The sequence below is a fragment of the Vespula vulgaris genome, chromosome 4 (assembly GCF_905475345.1).
Source record: "Vespula vulgaris chromosome 4, iyVesVulg1.1, whole genome shotgun sequence".
In the NCBI taxonomy this organism is placed as follows: domain Eukaryota; kingdom Metazoa; phylum Arthropoda; class Insecta; order Hymenoptera; family Vespidae; genus Vespula; species Vespula vulgaris.
The window spans coordinates 3,493,680-3,518,777 of record NC_066589.1 but is presented as its reverse complement, the minus strand read 5'-3'; the positions used below and the strand labels follow the sequence as shown (position 1 = coordinate 3,518,777).

General features: G+C 34.1%; 2 protein-coding genes across 5 annotated transcripts in view; one reads left to right on the top strand and one right to left on the bottom strand.

The window, feature by feature from the left end:
* The window catches only part of LOC127063462 (tyrosine-protein phosphatase 10D), a 36,665-nt gene extending 15,916 nt beyond the window's left edge, over window positions 1–20,749 (top strand). The window contains exons 2-20 of one of the 4 annotated variants that reach the window (XM_050993291.1): window positions 6,898–7,144; window positions 7,466–7,741; window positions 7,832–8,038; window positions 8,216–8,569; window positions 8,660–8,832; window positions 8,939–9,302; window positions 9,386–9,658; window positions 9,727–10,035; window positions 10,383–10,661; window positions 10,990–11,399; window positions 11,594–11,971; window positions 13,362–13,554; window positions 13,907–13,921; window positions 14,016–14,184; window positions 14,563–14,815; window positions 14,997–15,254; window positions 15,323–15,707; window positions 16,237–16,326; window positions 17,041–20,749. In XM_050993291.1, coding sequence (XP_050849248.1) covers window positions 6,898–7,144; window positions 7,466–7,741; window positions 7,832–8,038; window positions 8,216–8,569; window positions 8,660–8,832; window positions 8,939–9,302; window positions 9,386–9,658; window positions 9,727–10,035; window positions 10,383–10,661; window positions 10,990–11,399; window positions 11,594–11,971; window positions 13,362–13,554; window positions 13,907–13,921; window positions 14,016–14,184; window positions 14,563–14,815; window positions 14,997–15,254; window positions 15,323–15,707; window positions 16,237–16,298 — 4,605 coding nt within the window. In that variant the 3' untranslated portion in view covers window positions 16,299–16,326; window positions 17,041–20,749. The remainder of the gene's footprint in view (window positions 1–6,897; window positions 7,145–7,465; window positions 7,742–7,831; window positions 8,039–8,215; window positions 8,570–8,659; window positions 8,833–8,938; window positions 9,303–9,385; window positions 9,659–9,726; window positions 10,036–10,382; window positions 10,662–10,989; window positions 11,400–11,593; window positions 11,972–13,361; window positions 13,555–13,906; window positions 13,922–14,015; window positions 14,185–14,562; window positions 14,816–14,996; window positions 15,255–15,322; window positions 15,708–16,236; window positions 16,327–17,040) is intronic. The other 3 variants (XM_050993295.1, XM_050993292.1, XM_050993293.1) reach the window with 3 other exon arrangements.
* LOC127063463 (uncharacterized) lies at window positions 20,503–24,114 on the bottom strand. Its single transcript, XM_050993296.1, has 6 exons — window positions 23,673–24,114; window positions 23,040–23,209; window positions 22,700–22,799; window positions 22,081–22,250; window positions 21,650–21,896; window positions 20,503–21,265 (listed from the first exon to the last, which is right to left on the bottom strand). Exons 1-6 carry the CDS (start codon window positions 23,860–23,862, stop codon window positions 21,039–21,041), a joined length of 1,104 nt encoding a protein of 367 aa, XP_050849253.1. The 5' UTR covers window positions 23,863–24,114; the 3' UTR covers window positions 20,503–21,038.
* Window positions 24,115–25,098: the final 984 nt, after the last annotated feature.

Genomic DNA, 25,098 nt, shown 5'->3' with positions numbered 1-25,098 from the left:
GAACTCGTCCGTAAACCAGACCGCGACAAGTTCGTGTTTGTACCTTCGTTTCTTTCCTTCTCAGTACATCAAGAAACAAAGGAAATTTCTGATTCCCTTCGAGTGTTCGTTGCGTATTCATTTATGCAAAATTTATGGAGAGTTTATTGTCATTCTCTATCGATTTATTTTCCCACATTTAGTAAATCCATTACGATCTGTGTAACTTTATATAAAAATTATAGTATTATAAAAAAATGAATTGCTGGTTTGATTTTGTATAATTTAATTAGATAAATTTAATTTCTAAGAAAATTTATACATATTCATATAGGACATATGAATTATATAGAAAATGTATATAGAGGATACGTGAATATAGACAAGTGAATTTCTGTTCTAAACAAGTTTATACACACACATATAGTAATATTATCGATAAATTAGCGTCATATTATTTTAAGAGAGTGTCACGCATAAGGGTCGACGCAATTGTCGCTTTAGAACCCATCAAAGGGTATGCTGTAGCTGGCGACTTATTTCTGTTGCCGTATACTAGGTCCGACGCCAATTTGAGTTCATATTGAACGATTCCTTAAGTATATTGATACTTAAGCGCTTCTTAAGTACCAAGGATGTTATGATTTTGAGGTGACGACAAGGAGCCCGATGCTTTGTTGTCGCTCGCCTAGAGATGCATGCACGAGAGCGATAACCAGATATCCTCGATGCTTCGTGAAAAGTCCTGAAAGCTAACGATAAGAGATCTAGTTGTGAAATGGGAAAGTCCTTAGACTCTGTGGAGAGAGGCACATATTGAAAAACTCGATATGCGATAAAACGTACCATTTTTTGAGAAATATATAGAAATTAAAATTCATATCGCGAAATAAGAAACTATCGATAGAAGTCGACTAAAGATCTTTCTATAAAATAGAATTCAGATTAAATTAGAATTATTATAAAACAGAAATTAACTTTCTAATCAAAAAAAACTTATTAAACTCTCTAATTTTTCTATTAAGAGAATCTTGATATTTCAATGGTAATTCTTATTAAGAAGTCATATCAGAAAATCCATTTATAGTACATGCCAATTAACTTGCCAAGAAGCACGCGAGTGAGCGTGTTGTCCACGACATTTTTCCACTTTCGTCATGCCATACATTTTTTCGAATCGATCTCATGACGAGTATATTCACCACTTTTTATACGGTTAAACGTCATATTTTTTTCTCTTTCTGGATTTCTGGAAAACTGCCAGATTCTGATATTAAACGTTGCAACGATAAGTGTCAGCGACACGCACCCGAACTGAGACAGTCTATGACGCAAGTTTGAAGCCCGCAAGCATCTTCCAACATCGAATTTTTCGTCTCGTGCCAAATTTTCTTTAATCTCGTGCTGATGCTTCCAAAGAATCTCGATAGAATTCCTTGATATTCATCGCATCAAACATTATGAGAAATTTTTTTTCGTTCAGTGATGAAAAAAATATGATATCATCAAAATTTAATTTTTTATTATTTGTATTATTAGAGGAATCTTCATAGAATTATAGGAATGAATATTTGTGTTGAAAAATGTTATCATTATTATTAATAGAATGGTCATTTCTACATTTATGATCAAACGAGACTTTATTTTCTTTGGAATTCATAAAATGAATTCATGAAATGTTTTTCTATAGGATTATATTACTCGTAATATTCATTGTTATGATCATTCTTGCTTGTTTTCTTCACATTCTATGCGATTTTTGAATTTATTTTCTCGCTTTCGTTCGAATCATATGTCATTCGATGGATGTATACGTTTATTGAAAAGATAAAAAGGATGCTCGGAGCAATGCTCTGTGATTTATGAAGTCGTCATCGATCGAAAAGAGAAAAACAAACGGTGACAAGAAGATTGAAGAAGACGTATGCATTCGGAAAGATTAACGTACTTCATACATACACCTTTGTGCGTGAGATGATTTTTATTCGCGTCACGAGAGTTACAAAGTCGACAGTGCATTTTTGATATAACAAGCAACATCGAGGAACTACGAATTGAAAAGCGACAAGCTAAGAAAAACGAAGAATGGAACAGAGAGAATCGAGACTATGTAAAAATTAAAAGTAAATTAAAAATAATATTACAAATCTGTTTAAGAATGAATTGTCTTTACGATCATGAATTATAACTTGATTGCGTTTCGGCATAGTTTCTAACACGTTAGGTGTTTAACCGATTTTGTTTAAATTAATATAATCGTTCAACCACAAAAGAAATTTTAAGAACAATTTAAATGAGGTATGCAAAATTGAATTTCGTTTACCAGCAACCCTCTTTGTGTTAATTGAAAGTCGTATTGAATGATCTACAATGAGAATACATTACCACGATCGTTTCGAAACTAGATCATGCTTATAGATCGTTACAATAATGGAGCAAATATTTTACCAAATTATCAATCAAGAAAATTGTGACCGTAATTGACAATGTTAGTGATTTGTCTAATGTGATATTAAAATAAATGTTTAATATCATACATCCTTGTAAATCTTATGTAGGACTTTTTAAACATGACCAAGTTTTATCAACATACCTAGCGACACTTTCCACATGTTGAACGTGAACGCGCTTGTGTGCATACTTCAAGAAGAACTGGCTTTGCGAGTTTTGAAGAGCTAAAGAGAAGAGAGTTGTTCGTACAATATATCGAGGAGAAAGAGGGAGAGAGAAAAAGAAGGAGAGGGAGGGAGAGAAAGAGAGAGAGAAGGAAAGAGAGAGGGAGCTTGGGATAAAAGGAAACGCTCGCGGAGTGCGTGACGGGGGTCAACAGGAAGTAGCATCATCGTCCTCGTCGACGGCTGTGCGATCGAACGACGCGTGCAAAGCAAGGGGAACGTCCCTTCGCTCGTTCAATAAGAAGAGAGAAAAAGAGAGGAGATACGCGTCGAGGCATTCCCGCATTCCAACATACCGCGAGTGCAACTCGATGTAATGACAGTCGTACGAAGAAGAGCCTGCCGGCCAGTCAATGGCAACGAGGTGTAACTCATAATATTTTTAGTACGTATCGACGTGAGCCTTGCAATTCCTTTTGCCCACCAGCGAAAGTTCTTCTTTCATTGTGTGTTAAATGATTCGCATATATCGTTTTCTTGCGATTTCATCTTTTACTAGTTGATCGAATTAGGAAAGATTTATTAATAATCTTAATTAAAATGCAAGTTCATTGATTAATTTATTTATTTAACAATACGTTCTTCTCTCATCAAAATTTGTAAAAACTCTATAGATTTTAGACAAATTTTAGTATAATGGTTTTATTATAAATATTACCACGAAATAAAATTAGTGAATCGTTTACTTTCTTTTCTTGTGGTGAAATTTAGAGAAGATTAAAGTAATGATATGACCATATTAATAAATATTAAAAATTTTTAATGTTTCATATTTCTATAAGGGATTGTAGATTTATATTCAAAAAATGTGATAAGATTAAAATATAACAAGTGTATAAGCGTATAAGTGTACAAGAAACTATTATTGGAATATATTTATCTTCAATTTGTAAGTAGCGATTTCTTCTTGTCATAAAAATGTTCGTAATTTTTCGTTTTTAACAAATATTTCAAAATATTTCATTTAATTATATTTTCAGATATTACCAGCGAAATAATTGTAACCAAAGTCGCGTTATTTTTTTATCCAAGAATGAAAATTTGTTAAAGGAATGTTGAGAATTTTCATTCGTCATACATTCTAATTACATGTCGTTAACGAAGCTGTACGTTGCTAATGTGCTTTTTAAAATTCGCCCTTTCTGAAAATGTTCATCATATTTCTTTTTTTGTGTAATCGCAGACGCCTTGACCGCGTCTCTTTTTGACTTTGACGTTAGCCACGTTTTAATCATCATTGACGCAAGCAGAAAAAATTTTCTACCATGAATTGAATTTACCAGAGCAAATGGTATTCTTGTATGATTCTCACACATGTACATTTATGTATATACATATATGTACGTATACAGGATGATTCAAAATAGTTATTATCATTTTAATTATTAAATATCTTCGAAATAATGGAAATTAAAGAAAACTTGATAATAATGTAATAAAGATATTTTTGTATAGGCTTAAGTATCGTTTAAAAATATTTTCCCTTCTCGTAGTTTCGAAAATATCCAAGTTGTAGTAGTTATTATAACATCCTGTATATATTATATATACAAAGGCATCATATACATGTATATACATATACATAAATTTTTACCCTGCCGTTTTCTATCTTCTCTTTTTTTTTACTTTTCTTTCCCGCTTTTAGTTTATCATCTTCTTCCTCATACCGTCTCTATTCGACCATTCAAACCTTCTTTGTACAATTAGAAGTCCCAGTCGTCGCAAACGACAAAAAGGGTTGCCGGGCAAGGGAGAGGTTAGAACGAAAGAAATTGAGGGAGTGAGAGAGCAAGAGGGAAGAGAGATCAATATGCATTTCTCTCACCAACACGACCGGATGTCGTCGGAAAAGAACATCTGAAAGAGTGGAAAATTCTCTTCTCCTATGTGTCAAAGTATTATTTGAAATTATTCATCCGTATGAAAAAGGAACAAAGAAATAGATTTTTCAAAAGAGCAGCCGTTTTCGAAAAAACGTTTTGCTTCCCAGTCAGTATGTTGTCCTCGTCGCGCTTCAATAACGATGTTCGTAGAATCAGGGTGGGCCTCGTTTTATGCCTGCTTTGCTACTTCCGGTACGTCGTGTAGCCAGATGTTTAGAATGACTGTGGTTCGTCGGAATACGTATGCATTTCGTATTTCTCGTTTTCCTTCCTGTTCAGTCTGCCAATTGCGCTTGTAAGGTACGATCACTCTCCTCAACTTTCTTTATATTCATTAACGACGTAGCTTGCCTCGGAAATCATATGTTATCTTCGAGATACGCGCATTGAATTCTCGTATCAAAATTAATCGCACGATGCCAAACTGGAATTAGGACTGTTCTTAAACGAATAGAGTCGAGTTGTAACAAATGAATATATTTTAGAAATACATTGCTAAATATACAATTATTACTATAGTTTATCTTACAAACGATTTTTAATGTTTTATGTAGATTTTTACATATTGAATTGGGAATACTGAATGACGTCGATTAATTATCCGGAAAAACACTCGGAGAAAATTAAAAAAATAAAAAGAGAGAAATACGAGAAGTTTAAGTATAAAAAGGATGAGAAAGAGAATGAGTGATTCTTGATTAATTAGAGTTTTGTCCGGATTGTTAATTTCGAGGTTGTTTAAACAATCTTATGTGCGGTCATTGATACCAAGTGGTCATACTGCAGTAATTAAAAAATAAATATTTCAAGGGTAAGTTTATAAGAAGCACTATAAATTGTTTGATTCAGAAGGCTATCGAAAATATTCCGAAAAATTAAGCATTCAGGGATATATCTAAATATAAATAAGCATTAGCCATGGTCTCTTAGTCGCGTTCGTCTATGGGATCTATGTAGCGAGTGTCTAAAGAAATTTCAAGGACAAGCATCTGGTGTTGTAGCAAAAAAACCTTTCGTTCAACATTGGATCTATAAGGGTGTGCCACATGCGCCCCAACACTTCCCTTTGCAATTGAATTAGGAAAACGTTGATAAAAAATAATAAAGGATTTGTAGGAGTTTTTGGACTTATCAATTTTATATACTTCTTGCAACTACTTAAAGAACCATTACTTATACAATATACAATTTATGTAATAAAATGTATCGCTTGGAATACCAGAACTTTAATTAAACGAATACAGCAATGCAAATTTAATTACATTCATACTTTTATACTTTCATAAAAGAATAAAAGATTCTCTCTGATTATTTGACTTATATATAATTCTTGTTACCTGCGGTTTTGTCATAGTATATTTATACGTTTTCGCGATATCTATCGCTACTAATTACATTATTATATCTGTTAGAATAATTTGCTGTTAAAGTGAACTACGATATCTATAAATCTTTTCGTGATTTACGATGAACCATGACGTTAGCAATAAAATTCGAGGGAAAAAAATGTAATTACGTTTGAATCCAATGTTAGATTCGTTAGAATTAAGGAAACTACGAAGAGTATAGTACGATAAATGGACGTACATGCGGAAGAGAGCTCACTATCGACCGACTCGCCATTTGTTACGAGTTTTCGTGGGGGAGAAAGCGAGTCTTCTCGAAGCGCGCCGGGAGGTCACGCCTCTCTCGTTAAAACAAGCAAACGCAGGATCTTAGTATAAACGCGTACACAATATTGAGTAAACATTTTTCCGCGAAAAAATGTACTCGAGGGAGATCAATTTTAGAAAAGCAACACCGAAATTGGATTATGATATGTATGATAAGAGAAAAATACTTTCCAAGTGAGATAAGACTTACTCGATTCGTCTTCTCCGCGTGTGATTACACGTAGTTGAACATTGGTTAGTAAGGTACGTGTTCTTGATGATTTCTAACGGACTTGATGTATATACATTGACTCGTTTCACAAGTCAGGGTTACAATAGCGCTACGATAAAGTCGTGAGAATTGTAGAGCGCGAACGATGATCTTGAAAGACATAAAGCAAATCTCTCTCTTTCTTTCTTTCTTTCTTTTTGTTTCTCGCAAAGACAAGGACTGTAATCCTATGATAATATGTTACAAAATTCTATTGTGTTGCAATGAAATTTTTATTTATTGGGATTTCATTGAAATATTCTATTTGCCTTGTGCATAAGATTTAAAAAATATTTTATTAAAGAATAAGCAATCGATCGTCCGTGCTTTTGATTTACTTTATCTACTAGATATCTAATTAACTGTTTAAATTTTTCACTCCAAAAATAGATACGAAAGACTCATCACATTGATCTTCTGCTCTTTTTTTCCCTTAGGTCTCGTATTCGGCTGATCTAGCGATCGAGATTCCAGGTAATTTGAGTCAAGGCGGTTCTTGGTACCGACTGGATTACAGTCCCGCTGTTGGTTATCCACCGCCAAACACTACTATAGCCGCAACAGACATCGGTGATGTTATCAAATTCAGAGATGGTCTTCCGGGTACAAAATATGAGTTTTGGCTATACTACAGTAACGGCACTCTTCACGATTGGCTCACGTGGGCTGCCTCGATCACGACAGGTATAAAGCGTAAATAACGTTAGTACCTTTCTAAAATTCTTAGAACATAAAGGTATACATATACGAAGTACGAAGACATATTCCTGATATTCAGGCCGTATATATTTCAAACACGATCTGACATGCATTTTAATGAAAACAAGCCGAGCCACGTTCCGTAGAAGTTTTTTCCAAACGTGCATGTTCAATCACGAATATTTTCAACGATTCGAATAAACGTTCGTTAAGCATGATAAATAAAACGTGTTATATTGGAAGGAATACGAATTGATGGATGGGACAGACACGTCATATAATTCATGATAATTGTTCGCGCTTCAGCACCGGATCCACCCTCCAATTTGACCGTATCGGTTCGCAATGGGAAAACCGCGATCGTATATTGGTCACCGCCAGCCCAGGGCAATTATTCTGGTTTCCGCCTGAGGGTACAAAGCTTTAGCGACACCGGAAATCCAAGGACGAGTGTGATACCCGCCGATGCTGTACCCTATACACTTCGTGATCTCACGCCCGGGGCGACATACTCCCTTCAACTCTTCACGGTGCTGGACACCAAAGAGAGCGTGGCCTATACAAGCAGGAACTTTACAACCAGTAATGTTTCACTTTTGTTACTCATCGATTAACGTAGACATTTTAGTGGAGTGTTCGTGATGATTCATTTGATTTGCTTTCTTTCGTTAGAACCAAATACGCCAGGGAAGTTCATTGTATGGTTTAGAAATGAAACTACGTTGCTGGTACTCTGGCAACCACCTTATCCTGCTGGTATTTATACCCACTACAAAGTCAGCATTGATCCCAAGGATGCGATCGAATCGGTCCTTTATGTGGAGAAAGAAGGTGAACCACCTGGACCAGCTCAGGCTGCGTTCAAAGGACTCGTCCCTGGTATGTATTTATAATTTAAATAAGATTGTGAATTAACTATTCCTAGCCTAAAAGCGGGATTATTTTCGTAAAAAGTGAAAGAGACAGCGAACGTATAATTTTTCTGGATGAAATTGTAAAAGAGTATGAATAATTCATATCGACTGATGCAATCTCTTTTTCTTATTATTCACACAGGTCGAGCTTACAACATTTCGGTGCAAACGGTTTCTGAAGATGAGACATCGACTCCAACAACTGCTCAATATCGCACTGTACCGTTGCGACCTTTGAACGTGACTTTTGACAAGTCTTCAATAACATCTACTTCATTCAGAGTATTCTGGAAACCACCGAATGGAACATCTGAGTTCGATAAGTATCAGATATCTCTTGGCGGTAATCGGAGACTCGCACCTGTTACTAAAAACCGGGATGATGAGAGTAGATTGGAATTTAAGGACTTGGAACCTGGAAAAACATATCAGGTCGTTGTGAAAACGGTCTCTGGTAAGGTCACCAGCTGGCCAGCTAGTGGTGACGTTACTCTCAGTAAGTTTTTTTTTCCCCCCATAGATATAACGTATTGTTATTTTATACATTTGTGTTGTAAAAATATTCATATCACCATTTTCTATTCAGAACCATTACCGGTGCGAGATCTTCGAGCAGACGTCGATGAGAGAACAGGTATGGTTGAAGTATCGTGGAATCCGGAAAATAGTAGTACGCAAGATAGTTATAAACTTCAGTATCACGAGGTGGAAACGACTATCGGTGGTGATAGCAACACTTTAACAACTGATAAAACCAGAGTAAGACATTTTTTCTAAAAAAAAAAAAAAATAATAAAAAGAAATAAAAGAGATGATAATTAGAAAAGTCATTTTTTTATATCATCTTTACTTATTTTTATTACAGGTCACACTGGAAGCTCTGCTGCCAGGTCGAAATTATTCCATTATCATTCAAGCGATTAGTAGTAAAGTTGAATCGAATGAAACAGTACTTTATCAAGTAACACGTCCATCTAGTCCGATAATCGAAGATTTGAAATCGATTGAAAAAGGTTTGAATATATCCTGGAAGAGTGATGTAAACTCCAGGCAAGAAAAGTTCGAGGTGACGCACAACAGAAACGATACCGGCGAAAGTGCGACCACCTTGACCACAGAGTCGCACATTGTTTTAGAAGATCTTTATCCTGGTGCGGGATACGAGGTCAAGGTTTTCGCTATTAGTCATGGCCTCAGGAGCGAGCCGCATGCACACTTTCAAGCAGTCCGTGAGTGAAACTTTGAATATGCAGTATTTATACATGTCCATAAGAAATGAAAACGACGATGTTTAAACTTTTTATTTTTCTAGTGCCTCATCCACCAAAGAATTTGAGCATTGAAAAAGTTACCAGTAACACCGTACTCGTCCATTGGGAGGCACCAACGGATTCAATATTTTCTGAATATTCTATTAGGTATCGTACGGAAGACGAACCAAGATGGGTGAAACTTCCAAGTGTTCGAGAAATTGGCGAAGCGGAAGTCGCCGATATGACACCAGGAGAGAGGTACACGATACAAGTGAATACTGTAAGCTATGGAGTAGAGAGTTTACATCCCTTACAAGTAAATCATACGATCCGTAAGTACGTTTACTTGCAATTGACGTACTTTATAACAATCTTCTTATATATAACGATTATTTCTTAGGACCAAACCCAGTATTGAACATCCATCCGATCGTGGACTCGACGAACGTAACGTTAGAGTGGCCAAGACCCGAAGGTAGAATCGAAACCTACGTGATAAGATGGTGGCCTGTCGAAAATCCGCAAGATATAAGAGCAAAAAATGTCACGGAAAGCCCCGAAGTTTCTGCTCTTCTCTTCGACGAGAGTACCGTTCATACGGAAAGAGTACTCGTTGGCGATCTGATGCCAGGGATGCAGTATTCCTTTATCGTCTATACCATATCTTATGATCTAGTCAGTGAAATCACCAATTTAACAACGAGAACAAGTGAGTAGTCTCCCGAGGTCAAACGAATGAAATTTGATTTTTGTGTTTTCATTTTGAGTGAGTAAACTATCTTTATTTGACGCAATGCTTAACGAATTCTGTACGTGCATATGTGCTAATAGAATATTATGTGACTCAATTCATTGTTTATTCTTATCTCTTTTTGTCTCTCACGACTAATCTGTAAACAGACGAACCTTATGTTTTTCTTTCACATTTCCTCGCTTACTACGTCGCTTTTGAGATAAAAGAGACAGGACAGTACAGGATGTACGCGCCGATGTTTACTCATAAATAGGCGAATTAAAATTAATCCGGATAAAAGAAAACGACTCTGTCGAATCCAGTGCCGCTGATCCAGTCCGAAGTCGTGGTGGTGGTAGATCGCGATCAACCGGGCTCCTTAACGCTAAGGTACACCCCAACGCCGATTCAATCATCGAAATTCAATCTTTATCGCTTTCGGATCAACGACGAGAACAACACGACTAAGGAGCGTCGTGTAGATGATACTGATACGAAGGTCACCTTTACTGGTCTTACACCCGGTAGGCTTTATCAAGTGACCGTGTGGACTGTCAGTGACAACGTGGAAAGTCGACCGTTGATTAGACAGGATAGACTCTGTAAGTATTTTATAGACATGAAATGGGATCGAAAAAGGCGAGTCTTACTTTTCTCGATCAACGTGTACGTACGATTATATATTTGATTTGTGTTCCTCATTTTTCTTTTAACGTACCGTGAGACAGTACGCTTCTAATGCCACATCGGAACGTGGTACCTTCATTTTATCGCGTGTTTACATTTTTGCTTGATAAGCTTAATTTCATTGTTAGCAATGAAGGATAATTGCAAATTCGGTGAACGGTTCGGATCCAAACGACATATCGCATTACGGTATACCTTCGGAATAAATTCGAGAAAACTCAAAAGCGAGGATCTCGTTTTCAGATCCTGAACCGATCACTACGATAAATGCGACCGACGTTAACGATACCAGGATTACGTTGACTTGGGACGTGCCACGAGGGGAATATGACACTTTCGAAGTGCAGTATATAAACACCGAAGACAACTACATCCAAAATTTAACATCTGTTAACACGATAACCATATCCGACTTGAAGCCATATAAAAATTACACGTTCACGTTGGTCGTTCGCTCAGGAACTGAATCATCCTATTTGAGGGTGTCGAATCCGCTTAGTGCCAGTTTCACTACGAGCGAATCTTATCCTGGTAGAGTGGACAAATTCCATCCAACGGATATACAACCTAGTGAGATCAGCTTCGAATGGTACTTGCCAAATGAAGAGCATAATGGTATCATCAGAAAATACAGCATCACTTATGGCTTGGAGGTTAGTCTTTTGAAATAAAATTTTATTTATGATTATTAAATATTCAATGAACATAGGCTCTAAAATTGATAGCCATCAATGACTAAATAACAAGACAAACAACATAAAGGAGAAACACGTGACACCATTTTAGAAATCTCAATGCGTGATCGTTAATCGATCATTACGTTAATTGTTTCTTTGCATTCCCTCAGGGCTCAACGCACACGCAGATGCAAGACTTCAAGCCGATCGAATTCCGTGGTGTCATAAAATCACTCATACCTGGCAAGACGTATCTCTTTCGCATTCAAGCCGAGACTAAGGTCGGTTACGGGCCTGAAGTCGTTTGGAAGCAAAAGATGCCAATAAGGGCACCACCAAAACCGCCTACTCAAGTTGTACCAACCGAAGTCTGTAGGAGCAGTACTACCATACAAATAAGGTTTAGAAAGAATTACTTCAGCGAACAAAATGGTGCTGTAATTTCGTATACTATCATCGTTGCTGAAGATGACAGCAAGAATGCATCTGGTCTTGAAATGCCTAGCTGGAGAGACGTTCAGGCTTATAGCATTTGGCCTCCTTATCAGGTAAATATCACATTCGACTGCATTCTTTTTTTATTGAAAAAAAGAAAAAGAACAGAAGAAGAAAAGAAATGAAGGAGAAAACGAAAATATTCGTTAATTATTTTCACGGATCGATTATCGAATTGCAATTTTTATTCAAAGCAAAATCGTGCCACTATCACGAGGATAATTTTCCACTGTAACATCTCGGCACGTCGTGATTACGTAAAACAATGCGTTCGACATAATTGGATGACGGTGCGTAATCCTTTTTTGTATATATCTCGATGTAGGAGTTAATAGTCCGTGGAAATTGCTATATCCGGTTCATCATGAGTTTTTTAACGATAGATCGTATAAAGGAATAACGAATTCTTCTTTGATATAAAGTATCACTTTACCAAGTAAACTAATGTCAAACGTATTGACGTTGTTATATTGCGAGATAGCAGATGTGAATAATCAATTCAACGAATTATTCCAAACGGCTCATTAACTTGTAAGATCACGGACGCGTCACATAAACGACTCACTATTACACTTGCATCACGGACGACCATGTAACTTTGAATCTCCTTCGTCTCTAACGCGATATGTGCAATGCTATGCGAAACGATAGAAGTACTCGACAATACGTGACACCGTAGTAGCTATCGGAGCTTCTAATCGAGAGCACGCATAAAAGAGATCCTAGGATGGACACTTTGAAGAATCTTATCGTAAATACTAGTAGATTAATCGTTCAGGTGAAGTTTTTTTGATAAAATCTCGTTATCCTTCCGTTAAAGACTTTGAACTTTCGAAAGTCCAATAGTCTATCAGTCTGAAATGATTACGTGACTTGTTCATTCTCAATCTGACGAACGAGGAGATTGAAGTAGCATTTTTTTAATCTGACTATGTATAATTATGAGTAGAAAATTAATATCACGATGTTTATTACGGATTGAAAAATGAACGGGACAGAACTTTTTATTTTTAATTCAACAAATGATTTCTTGAAATTTTCGTGTTATCCGAAAATAGAGATGGATGGTAATATTTTTATGCAATATAATGTGAATTTAAAATTATGAATTAATTCATGTAATAAAAATTCCAAGGAAATTATATTTCATATATACGTGAAATCATTTTGAAAGTGAAAATAGACTTGACTCGTTTTAATCGTCACATATGCACAAGATGACTCATGCACTTGGTGACAATTTAACTTAAATCTTCGTACCTCTAGCAGCTTATTGCCTAATGTCTACATTGTTATGATTTAATTGTTAATGAGATTTGATTAATAGTATAATCATAAATGAATGATATTTGACTTATATCAGTTTGCATATAGGTTATTTAATAATTCAATGATAGTGGATATATCTTTCTTATATATAACGATTCATTTTCATTTTTCTAGGTCATGGAACCTTATTATCCTTTTAAAAATGGATCAGTAGAGGACTTTACGATCGGGTCAGAAAATTGTGACAATAAAATTGGTTATTGCAACGGACCGCTAAAATCTGGTTCAACCTACAGAGTGAAAGTACGAGCTTTTACAGCTCCTGACATGTTTACGGATACCAGCTATAGTTTTCCAATTCAAACAGGTGAGAGCGATCGAGCAAAGAAATATCAAATTGTAGCGTTTGTCTATGATAAATACGATATTAAAAATAACTTGAAACCATTGAGTTGATGAAAATAAGATTCTAAGAATTTTTTATAATAGAGATATTACATATTGAAATAAAGAGAAATTGTATGATCTAATTTATTTCACTAATTTAATAATCGCATTCAAAATATTTATCTTTTATTTTCATCAAATTCGATATTAATGTTGTTCACATCATCGCGTATTTCATTTGTTCATTATTAATATGTGTTACAAAAATGAGCATATTAGTAAAAACATCACTAAATTCATGCCTCGTTATTTCGTGTACATGTCTGTCCAAGGATTGCTGCTGGCAGGTAATTATAGTTGTGTAACTTATGCAAGTCGTTTTCCATGATACGCTTTATACAAGGTAAATTATATTCGGTATTCACCGTGTTTGTCGAACAGATAAGGATAACACAGCTATCATAGTTGGAGTGACTGTCCCGATTGTTCTTCTACTGTCTTTATTGGGTATCGGCTTGCTCGTGAGGAGAAGACGGAGCCAAGGAAGAAAGACTACCGAGACTAGAGCCACAGATAATCTATCTTTACCAGATAGTGTTATTGAAACGAGGTAAAGTGTTCAGTGTATATCTAAAGATATCTAGAAGGGAAATATTCTCATTTTTATTATGACATAAATGATGAATAGTAATATCGTACATAATTTCTCACTGTCCGATATCAACTGTCATTACTCGTTTTTCCTCGTTATAGAGAGTTTTTTGTTTATTCATTTTTTTCAATCTTCAATCTTCTTTTTTTTCAAATTTCCAAGTAGACTTTTAATCGTTAATCATTCAAATCAATATAAAAAAGTATAGAAAACAATTGATGTGGGTTATGTCGATAGAAATGCTTTTTAAACGGTAAAATGTGTATATCATTACATTTATGTAAGCCGACGCAACGATGTACGATTTTTCTTTTAATCTGAATTATTTCTTTCCAGTCGTCCCATTAAAGTAGAAGATTTTTCCGAACACTATAGAAATATGTCGGCGGATTCAGATTTTCGCTTTTCGGAAGAATTCGAAGAGCTCAAGCACGTTGGAAGGGATCAACCTTGTACCGCTGCTGATTTACCATGCAACAGACCAAAAAATCGTTTTACGAATATATTACCTTACGATCACAGCAGATTCAAATTACAACCGGTAGACGACGAAGAGGGCTCGGATTATATAAATGCTAATTATGTCCCTGTAAGTAAGACAAAAAGATAGAATATTTTTAATTTAATCAGAGATAATAATAGTAATCTTCGACAATAATCGAAGAAATTGTTAATTTTAACACTAAAGCATATTCATATACATGTGATTATTGTGATGAATAACTTAATCATCGTATCGACTTAATACGATTCATTTTACATTGCATCAGGGTCATAACTCACCAAGAGAGTTTATCGTGACGCAAGGTCCTTTACATTCGACGCGCGATGATTTCTGGAGAATGGTGTGGGAGAGCAATAGCAGAGCTATCGTGATGCTCACGCGATGTATCGAGAAGGGTAGAGAGAAGTGCGATCATTATTGGCCCATGGATACCTTGCCGGTTTATTATGGTGATATTTGCGTAACAATATTAAACGAGACGCATTATCCGGACTGGAGTATAACGGAGTTTATGCTATGCAGGGTATTTCGACATTTTTATTTTCTTTTGTATCACGTCAATCATAAAAATCAATCTATCGTCTTTATCAGGGGGACGTGAAAAGAATCATTCAACATTTCCATTTCACAACATGGCCAGATTTTGGTGTCCCAAGTCCACCTCAAACCTTAGCAAGATTTGTTCGAGCCTTTCGAGAACGAGTAAGACCAGATCAACGACCAATAGTAGTTCATTGTAGCGCTGGTGTAGGACGTAGTGGTACATTTATCACGTTAGATAGGATACTTCAACAGATCTTGGTATCGAAATACGTTGATATTTTCGGAATCGTTTGGGCTATGAGAAAAGAGAGAGTTTGGATGGTGCAGACTGAGCAACAATACATCTGCATACATCAGTGTCTTCTTGCTGTCTTAGAAGGACAAGACACTACGGGACCACCTCGTGAGATTCATGACAATCAAGGATTCGAAGGTGAGTTTACATCTTCGCTTTGCCTCAGTACTTACAAGTATTATTTCGATTTCTATGTCAGACATACGTCGAGTCGTGTAATTTACGGTGCATGGAAACAGGAGAAGCGATAGAATCTCGACAATGTTTGGGAAACTATCTCAAATTTGTGTTTGTGTTTCACATTTGAATTTCATGATTAATCTTTCGATGATACGATTTTTTTTTTTTTTCGTATAATTTGAAAAGGCTTGTATCCGATGTTAGATACAAGGCACGAACACGAATTTTTTTCTTGTCGCCTGATACGAAAATTTAATATAAAAGTTCGTTTATGCATTTGTCTAATATCGATGAAGATAAGATCCTTTTTATAATGGTGGCGGTAAATAAAATAGTGGGTAGTGTGGTAACGGAGATCGGTTTCGAGAGTAGAAGAAAAAAAGGAAAAGAAAGTAGGTGTTTCGCTTTTTGGTAATCAAAATCGTATCGCCTCGTTGTATAGTAACTGACCACACCTTTTGCTACCTTTTATAACATTTGAATCCAGGAAAGAATCGAAGCTCGGTCGAAAACGCTAAGAGTCCTGCCGAGGATGAAAAGGAGAGGTGACCTTCAAACTCCGAATCCTGCGTCGATGGTAATTTCGACCGTCGCTTTTTCTCTCCGTGCACGAACTTGAATGTGTTGCATCTGTTAACGTGATATCATACACATAAATCAACGTATATACAATATATGTGTATATATGGATATGTATACACCTATATAACGCGCATAGTGATGCATGCAAGATGATCATGACGATAAAACACGACAGAAGGCGGAGGAACTTGGCCGTGGCAAAAGTCCGCTGATCGTTAGAATTTTGCGTAATAGAAAATTCATTGTTTTTATTAATAGGCAAAGAAATGAAAAGTAAAAAAAAAAGTAGAAAGAAAAAACTTTTCAACAACGTTGCTGCCGCCTCTGCATTGGTGCGCTGTTCACCAAAAGATTTGCCTGCCTACGTATTAACAGCTTTAGTGCAAATATCTTTTATTCTATGCAAACTAAAACTCTCATTTTCAAATAACTATTATGGTTAAGTGTTATGAAAACAAAACAAAAAATGAAGAAATTATGAATAATCTTATTAACTGTGAAACACTCTACCAACACGAGTTGTATATTCGTGTAGAAATAGTAAAAGCATTGTTTTCTTACTCGATTAATGCTGTAGTGATATTCGCTTTTCATCGATGCGCGTTTCATGGAACGCATAATTTCTAATCGAAGCATGATCTCGATACAATGAATTTACAAAAATTTTTGGTAACGATATAATTATTTCTTTCTTTGTATATCTTTGCAGATGACGAAGGAATAGCCGAGTCGGGAATGTGATGATCCGATTACTGGTTATTAAGGATATCGACTTGCGAGCATGGACGTCCTGTTTCTAAAATATTTTAGTATCTGGCGTACGTCTGATTCTTCAGAGTTTTTTAAATCTCGCCGAAGGAAAGATCAGAGAAATGTCAGAGAAATTTAGGGAAGACGTTTAGGAAAGATAAAAGCAGATAGCAAGTGGAACAGTTTATGAGAGTTTGAAATGAGGAGAAAGAAAGATAGAACAATCAATTTTATAGTTGTATTTGAATCTTTTCACGTTGTCGAATGTTCAGTTACTCATCGACGATAAGTCTATTCTGTCATTCGACTCAATGACTATACTCAATTTCATCCAACCGAAAACTTCCAGTTTAAAGGGAGTTTGATCTCATCGATTTACTCTTATTCCAAAATTTTCGCTCTAATGCTATTATTAAGACAGCCTTGTCGATTTTGAAGACAAGAGGAAAGAATCGAATTTGAAGCTGTCAAATGCATTCATCGAATGACAAAGGAATACAACGCTGTATGATCGTTGTTAAAAAGGAGAATAAGAGAAAGAAGAAATCGTAATATATCGTCTACGCGTAGTTGCCATTTTCTGTGCATAGTAATTATCGTACGTGCTCGCGTTGATCCCTTAGATAGATACAGATTTGCATATCATAACAAATTACCAAGTGAACAAATTCAATTGGGTTGTCACGATCGATTCGCTTTTGTTTTAAATGCACGTATGAACATTCAGAAATTTCAAATTATTAACAAAACATTTTGTCCAATTATTTAAAAATTAAATGAGAATTTTTATAATTCAAACATTCTTTTCTAAGATTTCAGATCTACAATGAATTTAATAACGAAACGTTCGAACGTGGATTTGTGACGAGTGCGACGACTCGGAATTAGCTACTTCATCTAGCTATTATCAAAAATGACAACCATCCGTCCAAGAGCCGTTCTAGACGTGCCAATTAAGTGTTAAAAAATTAATTAAATGAAAAAAGAAGTAAAAGATGTGGACGAAACGGGAAAAAATGTGAAGATACTGTTTTTTGAATCATTACTCTCAAGTTAGGCCAAACAAGTTAGTGGGAACAAGAAACTCGCATCTTCGTAGAAGCCATATCACTTTTTCATGGATAAATCACTAACCGATAACGTGTCTTTCTGATTATCAAACTATTTCAGACGAATATCTTGTGAAACGTTTAATATATTGCTTTCAGTATTTAAGTTCGGTTCTTTATTGCGATTAAAGAAGGTACGAGAGAGTACTTAACTTTTCGTAAAACGATGAAAGCGAGAGTGGGAGAGAGAGAGAGAGAAAGAGAGAAAGAAAGAATGAAAGTGAGAAAGCAACATTCGAAACGATAAACAACGAGGTCCAATCGAAACATTTTTTTGTGGTATTTTTCCGATTAGATAGAAAAAATGGAGTTTTCAAAAGCGAGAAAATTTTGGAGTAGAAGGGACATTGCGTATTTTTGGAAAACTTTTATTACGTAATAGCAAATTGCATTAAAAAATTTTTTTACGTTCAATACGAATCAAGAATGTTCAAAAGCCGAAAAAATCAACGAATCACCGTAAAAACGAAATCACTTAGACTTGGCAGATACATTTTGCACAAGTCTATCGAAAAAAGAAAAAAAAGAAAAATAAAACGAAAAATGAAATGAGACAAAAAAACTAAAAGGGAAAAGGGAGAAAATATGTGGAGTGATACTGTTTTCCGTAATAAAAGCGCTAACTTTTATGTACGCGTATGTATATGTATATGCAATCAATAATCGTACTTGTTGATATTTTTTAAAGGTAAAAATGAAAAGAAAAGGAGGAAACGAATCTCGCTAATTCGTAGTTTCTACCGCAGTGTTCTTAGGTGCAAGTAATCTAATCTAAGATGCCCTTCCCTCTTTACAGTATCCTTCCTTATGTTTAATTTTTCTATCTCCGGGTAATCGGGCCATTGTAAATAATTATAAATATATGAATATATATGTATACAAACGTTTCCTCGAATGGATGCAAGGATAATGCCTTTTTTTTTACTTTTTTAATATCACAAAATATAATCTTCAATTGTAATTTATTACTTTACGATTTATAAAAAACATCACACCTATCGTCAATTGACCTTTTAAGATTTCTAATTCTTTTATTAGAAGAAACGAAATAATCGATATTCTTGGAAAATTATTTTCAGTAAAAACACTCTCCCCAAGGGGAAATACTTGTGTTCATTCGTGTGAAACTCATTCGTAGATACAGGTACATGTTCATTAGCCTAATCTCAAGTAATGAAGTCGTGAGCATGTAAGATACAGAGAATTCGTAAATGCTTTCATACACTTCTCATAACACGATAATCGAGTATTTTCCAATTGCTTCTAACTTTATTTTTTATCTGCCAATGCTCGTATCATCGTCGAAATATATTCTTAGAGGTATCTTCGTACGTAATTAATATATTCGAGGAATATTTATGGAATGCGATGTTTAAAATTTTACAGATTTTGGTGACCATATCAAAGTGTGAACGAGAAAGGAAAATGTATTATATATATATATATATATATATATATATATATATATATATATATATATATATATAAGGAAGAAAGAAACATTTTTCTTTAGAAGTCAGTAACATTCATAGTCGCGACTTTAGTCGCGAGCATTACCATTAATAATTTTATGTTATTCTGTGATAAATCACGATTTGTGGTTCCCGGAGAAAGAACTATACATACACACACACACACACACACACACAGATAGAAATAGAGAAAGAGAGAGAAAGAAAGAAAGAGAAGGGACAGTGAATACAATAATTTTTTCATTTATTTTCCATGCAGGTAGAAAATAGTCGAAAAAGAAGAAGAGGAAGAATCAAATATGAAGCTTTCATCAATAATGGAAAGATGAAATTTATATAGGCGAAAGACAACAAGGTGATAGATAATAATAATGATGATGATAATAATAATAATAATAATTAATAATAATAAATTATTATTATTATTATTATTATAGTGATGATAATGATATTAATATTGATGATTCGTGGTATGTTTTGAATTTATCATGACGTTGTAAATATTAATGATAATGGCTTGATATTTAGGATCCATACTTATACATACATATATATATATTTTTTTTTAAACACAAGGTATCCGTATAAAAATGAAATAAAAGTAAATATGGATGCCAAACCTTTTTGTATATAGACATTTTTTTACCGAGATTATTGCGAGAACAGCACGATGCAATTTAAAACGGAAAATAGGTCTGCGATTAAAACTGAGAATAAAAGAAAAAGAAGAAAATCTCTCATATCATCGATTTTTTTGTCCATATTCCTGTTTTCTTTTTTTTTTTTAATCTTTTCTTCTCATCGATTTGTTTTCGCAGTCACTTCTCTGTACCAGCGTAATTACAAAATGTTCGTAGATTTATTATTACGAATGAAATATACATACTTATGTTGTGGATATGTATGGAAAAATTAAATGGAAAAAATTTTCGTAGTGTATGTGTATGTGTGTGTGTATGAAAGAGAGATAGAGACGAATTGTTCCACGTGTATTTTGCATAGTCAATACGACTACGCAAAGAAAAGATAAAAAAATGTGGTATGGTAAAATGCACGTTCATCAAATAAATGATGCTGATTCTGATAAGCGATACGTATTTTTTATCTTTGGATATTTGTTTTTGCACAACCGTATTTTGAACTTACAAATAAATTTATTACTCTATTTAATATTTTTTCAACAAAATATCGTCCAACGATTTTCTTTTGGCCGGTTCTTGTATAAAAAAACAAAAAAAGAAGAAAGATATTGCACTTAAAGTTGACATTCTGTGCACTGTATAATGTTGTCTTTTTTGTTATTGCTTTTTTTTTGTTCTTTTGTTTGTTTCTACGATTATAGGCTATAAATTTGTATCGATCGATCAAGGAGAAATTTAAGGTTTGTATGCTAGATTAGAAGTTCTTTGGGATGATCTCGTTGGTTGTTGCTTTTCAGTCGCCGACGACGACGAGGACACCGACGATAACGGTGGTTTCGAAGACTTTTGGGATAATATTTTCGAACTCGTTGGTAGTTTTGGAGGTAATGAGGATTTTTCTTTTTCCATTGTTTCACGCAAATTGTTTGAATTGCTCCTATTTCTGCTATTTGCCGAACGACCTAAAAGAAATAAAAAATGATATCGTTTTTATTGTTTTCGTCGTAGTTTTTAACAAATATATTTTGTACGATGAATTAGTTTAAAAACGATGAAAAAAAGAAACCTTTTCAAATTTTCCTGTCAAATAAATTAATCTCGTTCTTTTCTTTCTTTTTATGAATTAATTATGTATATTAATTTTAAATCAATTTCATATTGATTTAAACAATAAATGTAAATTATACTAAAGTTATGTCACGAAGAAAATTCATAAAAATACGTGTTCTTTATGAACAAATTTGTTAAAGATAGATAAGATTTAGAAAGAGCATAGGCTTTTTTTTATTTTTCTCTCATTTCTTTTGTTTATTTTCTGAGATTTATTAAACATTATTACTAAGTACCTCTTAGATGATTAAACATTCTTGAAAAAATTCCGGGAGATTCTTCTTCTGTCTTATCAATGTTTTCGATGTTTACATTAGTCGAATGCTTACGAAAGATCCTACTCAAGGATCCAGCACGTGGATGAGAGAAAAGTTTCTTCGGTGCACCGTCTTTATCCACCAACTTCAACATTCTTCCCAAAGAATTGGTTTTGTCCTTTCTCGAAGGTTGTTCATCATATTTTTCCTCGGATTCTGTTATACTCTATCCATAAAAATTTAATAATTAACGTTCTTCTAGGAAAATTAAAATATTCGAAAATATAAAATGTTCAAAAGTTTAATGGTATATCGTAATGAATAATAGTGTCTTAAATCAAACAATAATCAAATTAGATCAAGTAAGTTAATAATTGAAAAATAGAATCATATATTATGAAATTGCTAACCACTGCATTGTCCAAGTTCACTTTGGCTTTATCCATTTCGCATGTTTGCCCTCGAGATTTAAACATCCTGCCGACTCTATCGAGTGTCACGGTTTTAAGCTTCCTTGTATCTGATTTTATCGTATCATTTTTCGATGGTTTCCTAATAACTTCATCACCATTCACGTTTGCTGCGATTACATATGAGGTCATCGTCAATTACTTTTAGAATTATGAAGAATATGTATGTGTATGTATGCGTGTATGTGCGTCAATACGTGTCTGCATGTGTGCGTTCATCTAGATTAGTCTCCATACATAGGAAAAGAGAAAGTCAACGACGGAGATAATTTTTTAACATATTAAAATCGCTATTGTATGATATCTAAATGGTCAAAAAAAAGTACACTATTATTTATATTTTCAGAGAAATATCGATATAATCATATCTTTTTTATCAATGGAATGAAATATTGTTTGTTTCGTTATATGTATGATATATGTATGATAGACATTTTAACGCGAGCTACTCTACTGATAAATTAAAAAGTACATATTCGTGTTTTAGCACAGTTTGTTCAGAAAGTATAAATTTAGAGGAACATCTGATATTTTAAATGACGTAAATTTATTGACTCACTGGAAAGTTTACGTGTTGTTATTGGCACAGCTTCCTTAATTACTTCCTTCGTTCGAGTTGTACCGTCATCTTTACTATAATTAATTTCACCGACTGCAATCTAGAAAGAATATTTTCTTTTTATTTTTAATTTACATCCTTTATTTTGTTGCCCATATCTTTTTTCCTTTTCAGGGAAAACCAAAATGAAATAATCAATCGTATCCGTATAAAGATTAGCATAAATCGTAAATTAGTTATAGAAAAAACAATGCCCTACTAAAAGAATATATGAGTATTATTTATGTTATTACATTTAGATCAAAACGAGAGTAAGTATAATAAAAGTATGTTCATATACCTCTTCGATTTGCGTTGCTTGCATGTTTCCTTCTTCTGTAAATTTATTCTGCGAGCTGTTAATGATGAAATTATTGGAGTTCTTCTCAAACTTGCAAAACAATCTATCGTCTTTATCTTTTTGAGATGTTTCGCCTTGCGTGATGATCGATGATAGTTTTGAGATATTTTCTAGAAATATTGTTCTTTCTTAAATAAACATGTGGATATATTGAACGGTATTGCTGAATTTATACGGACATTTCGACCGAAAAAATTTTTTACTGAATTATTTAAATATTAAAGTGTTTATCTAAAACCTTTTATCGTCCTATAAATGTTTCTCATTAAAAATAAAAAGAAAACAGAAAACAAGAAGTGAGAATCAAATATTTCTTGTTGTAAGTTAATTAAAGTTTATTAATCGAACGACGTGAAAAAATCAGATAGATTAAAAAAACGATCAGAAAGTCGATAACCACTGAGGATTAGTATTAAGTAAAAGTAATGTGAGATGTAAGAATATAATTTAATCAAAGAAAAAAGAAATGAAAATGCATTTATTTAAGGTACCTTACTCAAGATGGATGAACAAAAGAAAAAAAAGTATACACATATCTTTTTTTTCTCTATCCTACTTACAATTAGCAATTACCTTGATCAAACGGATTGCAGTTCACTCTTTCAGTCCTATCCTCTTCTGTTCTGTCCTCTTCGTTTAAATCTTCACCGAGATACTCGGATTTATTTAGATTTTCTTGATTCCTATCATCGATCGATGAGACATTCTCACGTTGATTTGTCTTTTTGATTTGATTGTCAAGACGTCGGTGAATATCGCTCATTCCTATTAAAGGAAAATTGATGGAGAAGGACACGGGAAGAGGAAGGATGTCCTTCCTTTCTTCCTTGTTTCTCTCCTTTTTTATTTCTTCTATTTTCCTTCCTTTTTTAGTTGCTCCTGCTTTCACTCCCGCAACTTATTCCCCGCGTCTAGTTCTTATTTTGTTGCATAAAATCTAGCAATACGCTTAGTCACGCAAGGCCGAACCTTCATTTAATTTACCGTGGCTGGACTCTCGAGAGAATAGTCGAGCATCGCCTTCTCGACTTCTACTGTTTTTTCACTTCTTCTTTTCTCATTCGCAGCTCGTTTCACGATATCACGCGAGGATTCTTCAAAAGTAAAATATGAATTAGTATTAAAATTCGATGATTTTACCTGTTGAATCTTAGAATTCAGATTTCGTACAGTTATATATGTATGCATGTAGAATTAAATTTTTCGAAATAGGTTTTGTACGATACTTTTTTATATAATTTTCGCTTCATTTTTGCAAAAAGTTTTAATTATACAAATAATTACAGTTTGAGCGATGGCTGACTATTATGGATGTTCGTTATTCACATTAAATAACGTATTACTTTCATGTACGCTTAATTAACGTCTTGCTCGTTTATGTCTTTAAATTTACATTTTCAATTAGTGTCTTTCAATTAGTGATATTGAGCATTTTAATAATTATATTTTATTTCTTTTTATAAATTTAATTTATACATATTTTGATCAAGAGAAAGAGATATTTAACAATTTTCACTATTTCTCATTCTTTTTCTTTCCCTCTCATATTAAGGCTCTATAGCTATGAAAGCAGAATTACATTATAACGCAAAATAATTTAACTGTCTAACCAACATCTGTCGTGAGTAAATGACAATTCTGTTCTAAATGAGGCCAAGTATAATAGGAGCATAATAAACAGTGTAAATAAGAATACAGAGTGGATATACCGCGTTAAAATTAACATTCATAGAATGTTTGACGAATGTGAAAATTAACGCTTAATTTAACCTTTTGCTCATATATCGTTTAGTTTGTAGAATCTCAAAAAATCACGACATCATCACAAATATCATACAATATATCACAATATGGAGCCAAAATTTTCGGTTAGTTTATGTCACTCTAGGAATGCTGGGAGCATTGATTTTAAAGTAAAGTCACCGTTAGCTCCTGGGTCTCCAGATGCAGCAACCTCCACGTGGTGAGACCTGGATCGGTAGTACTTGCGATTTATTAA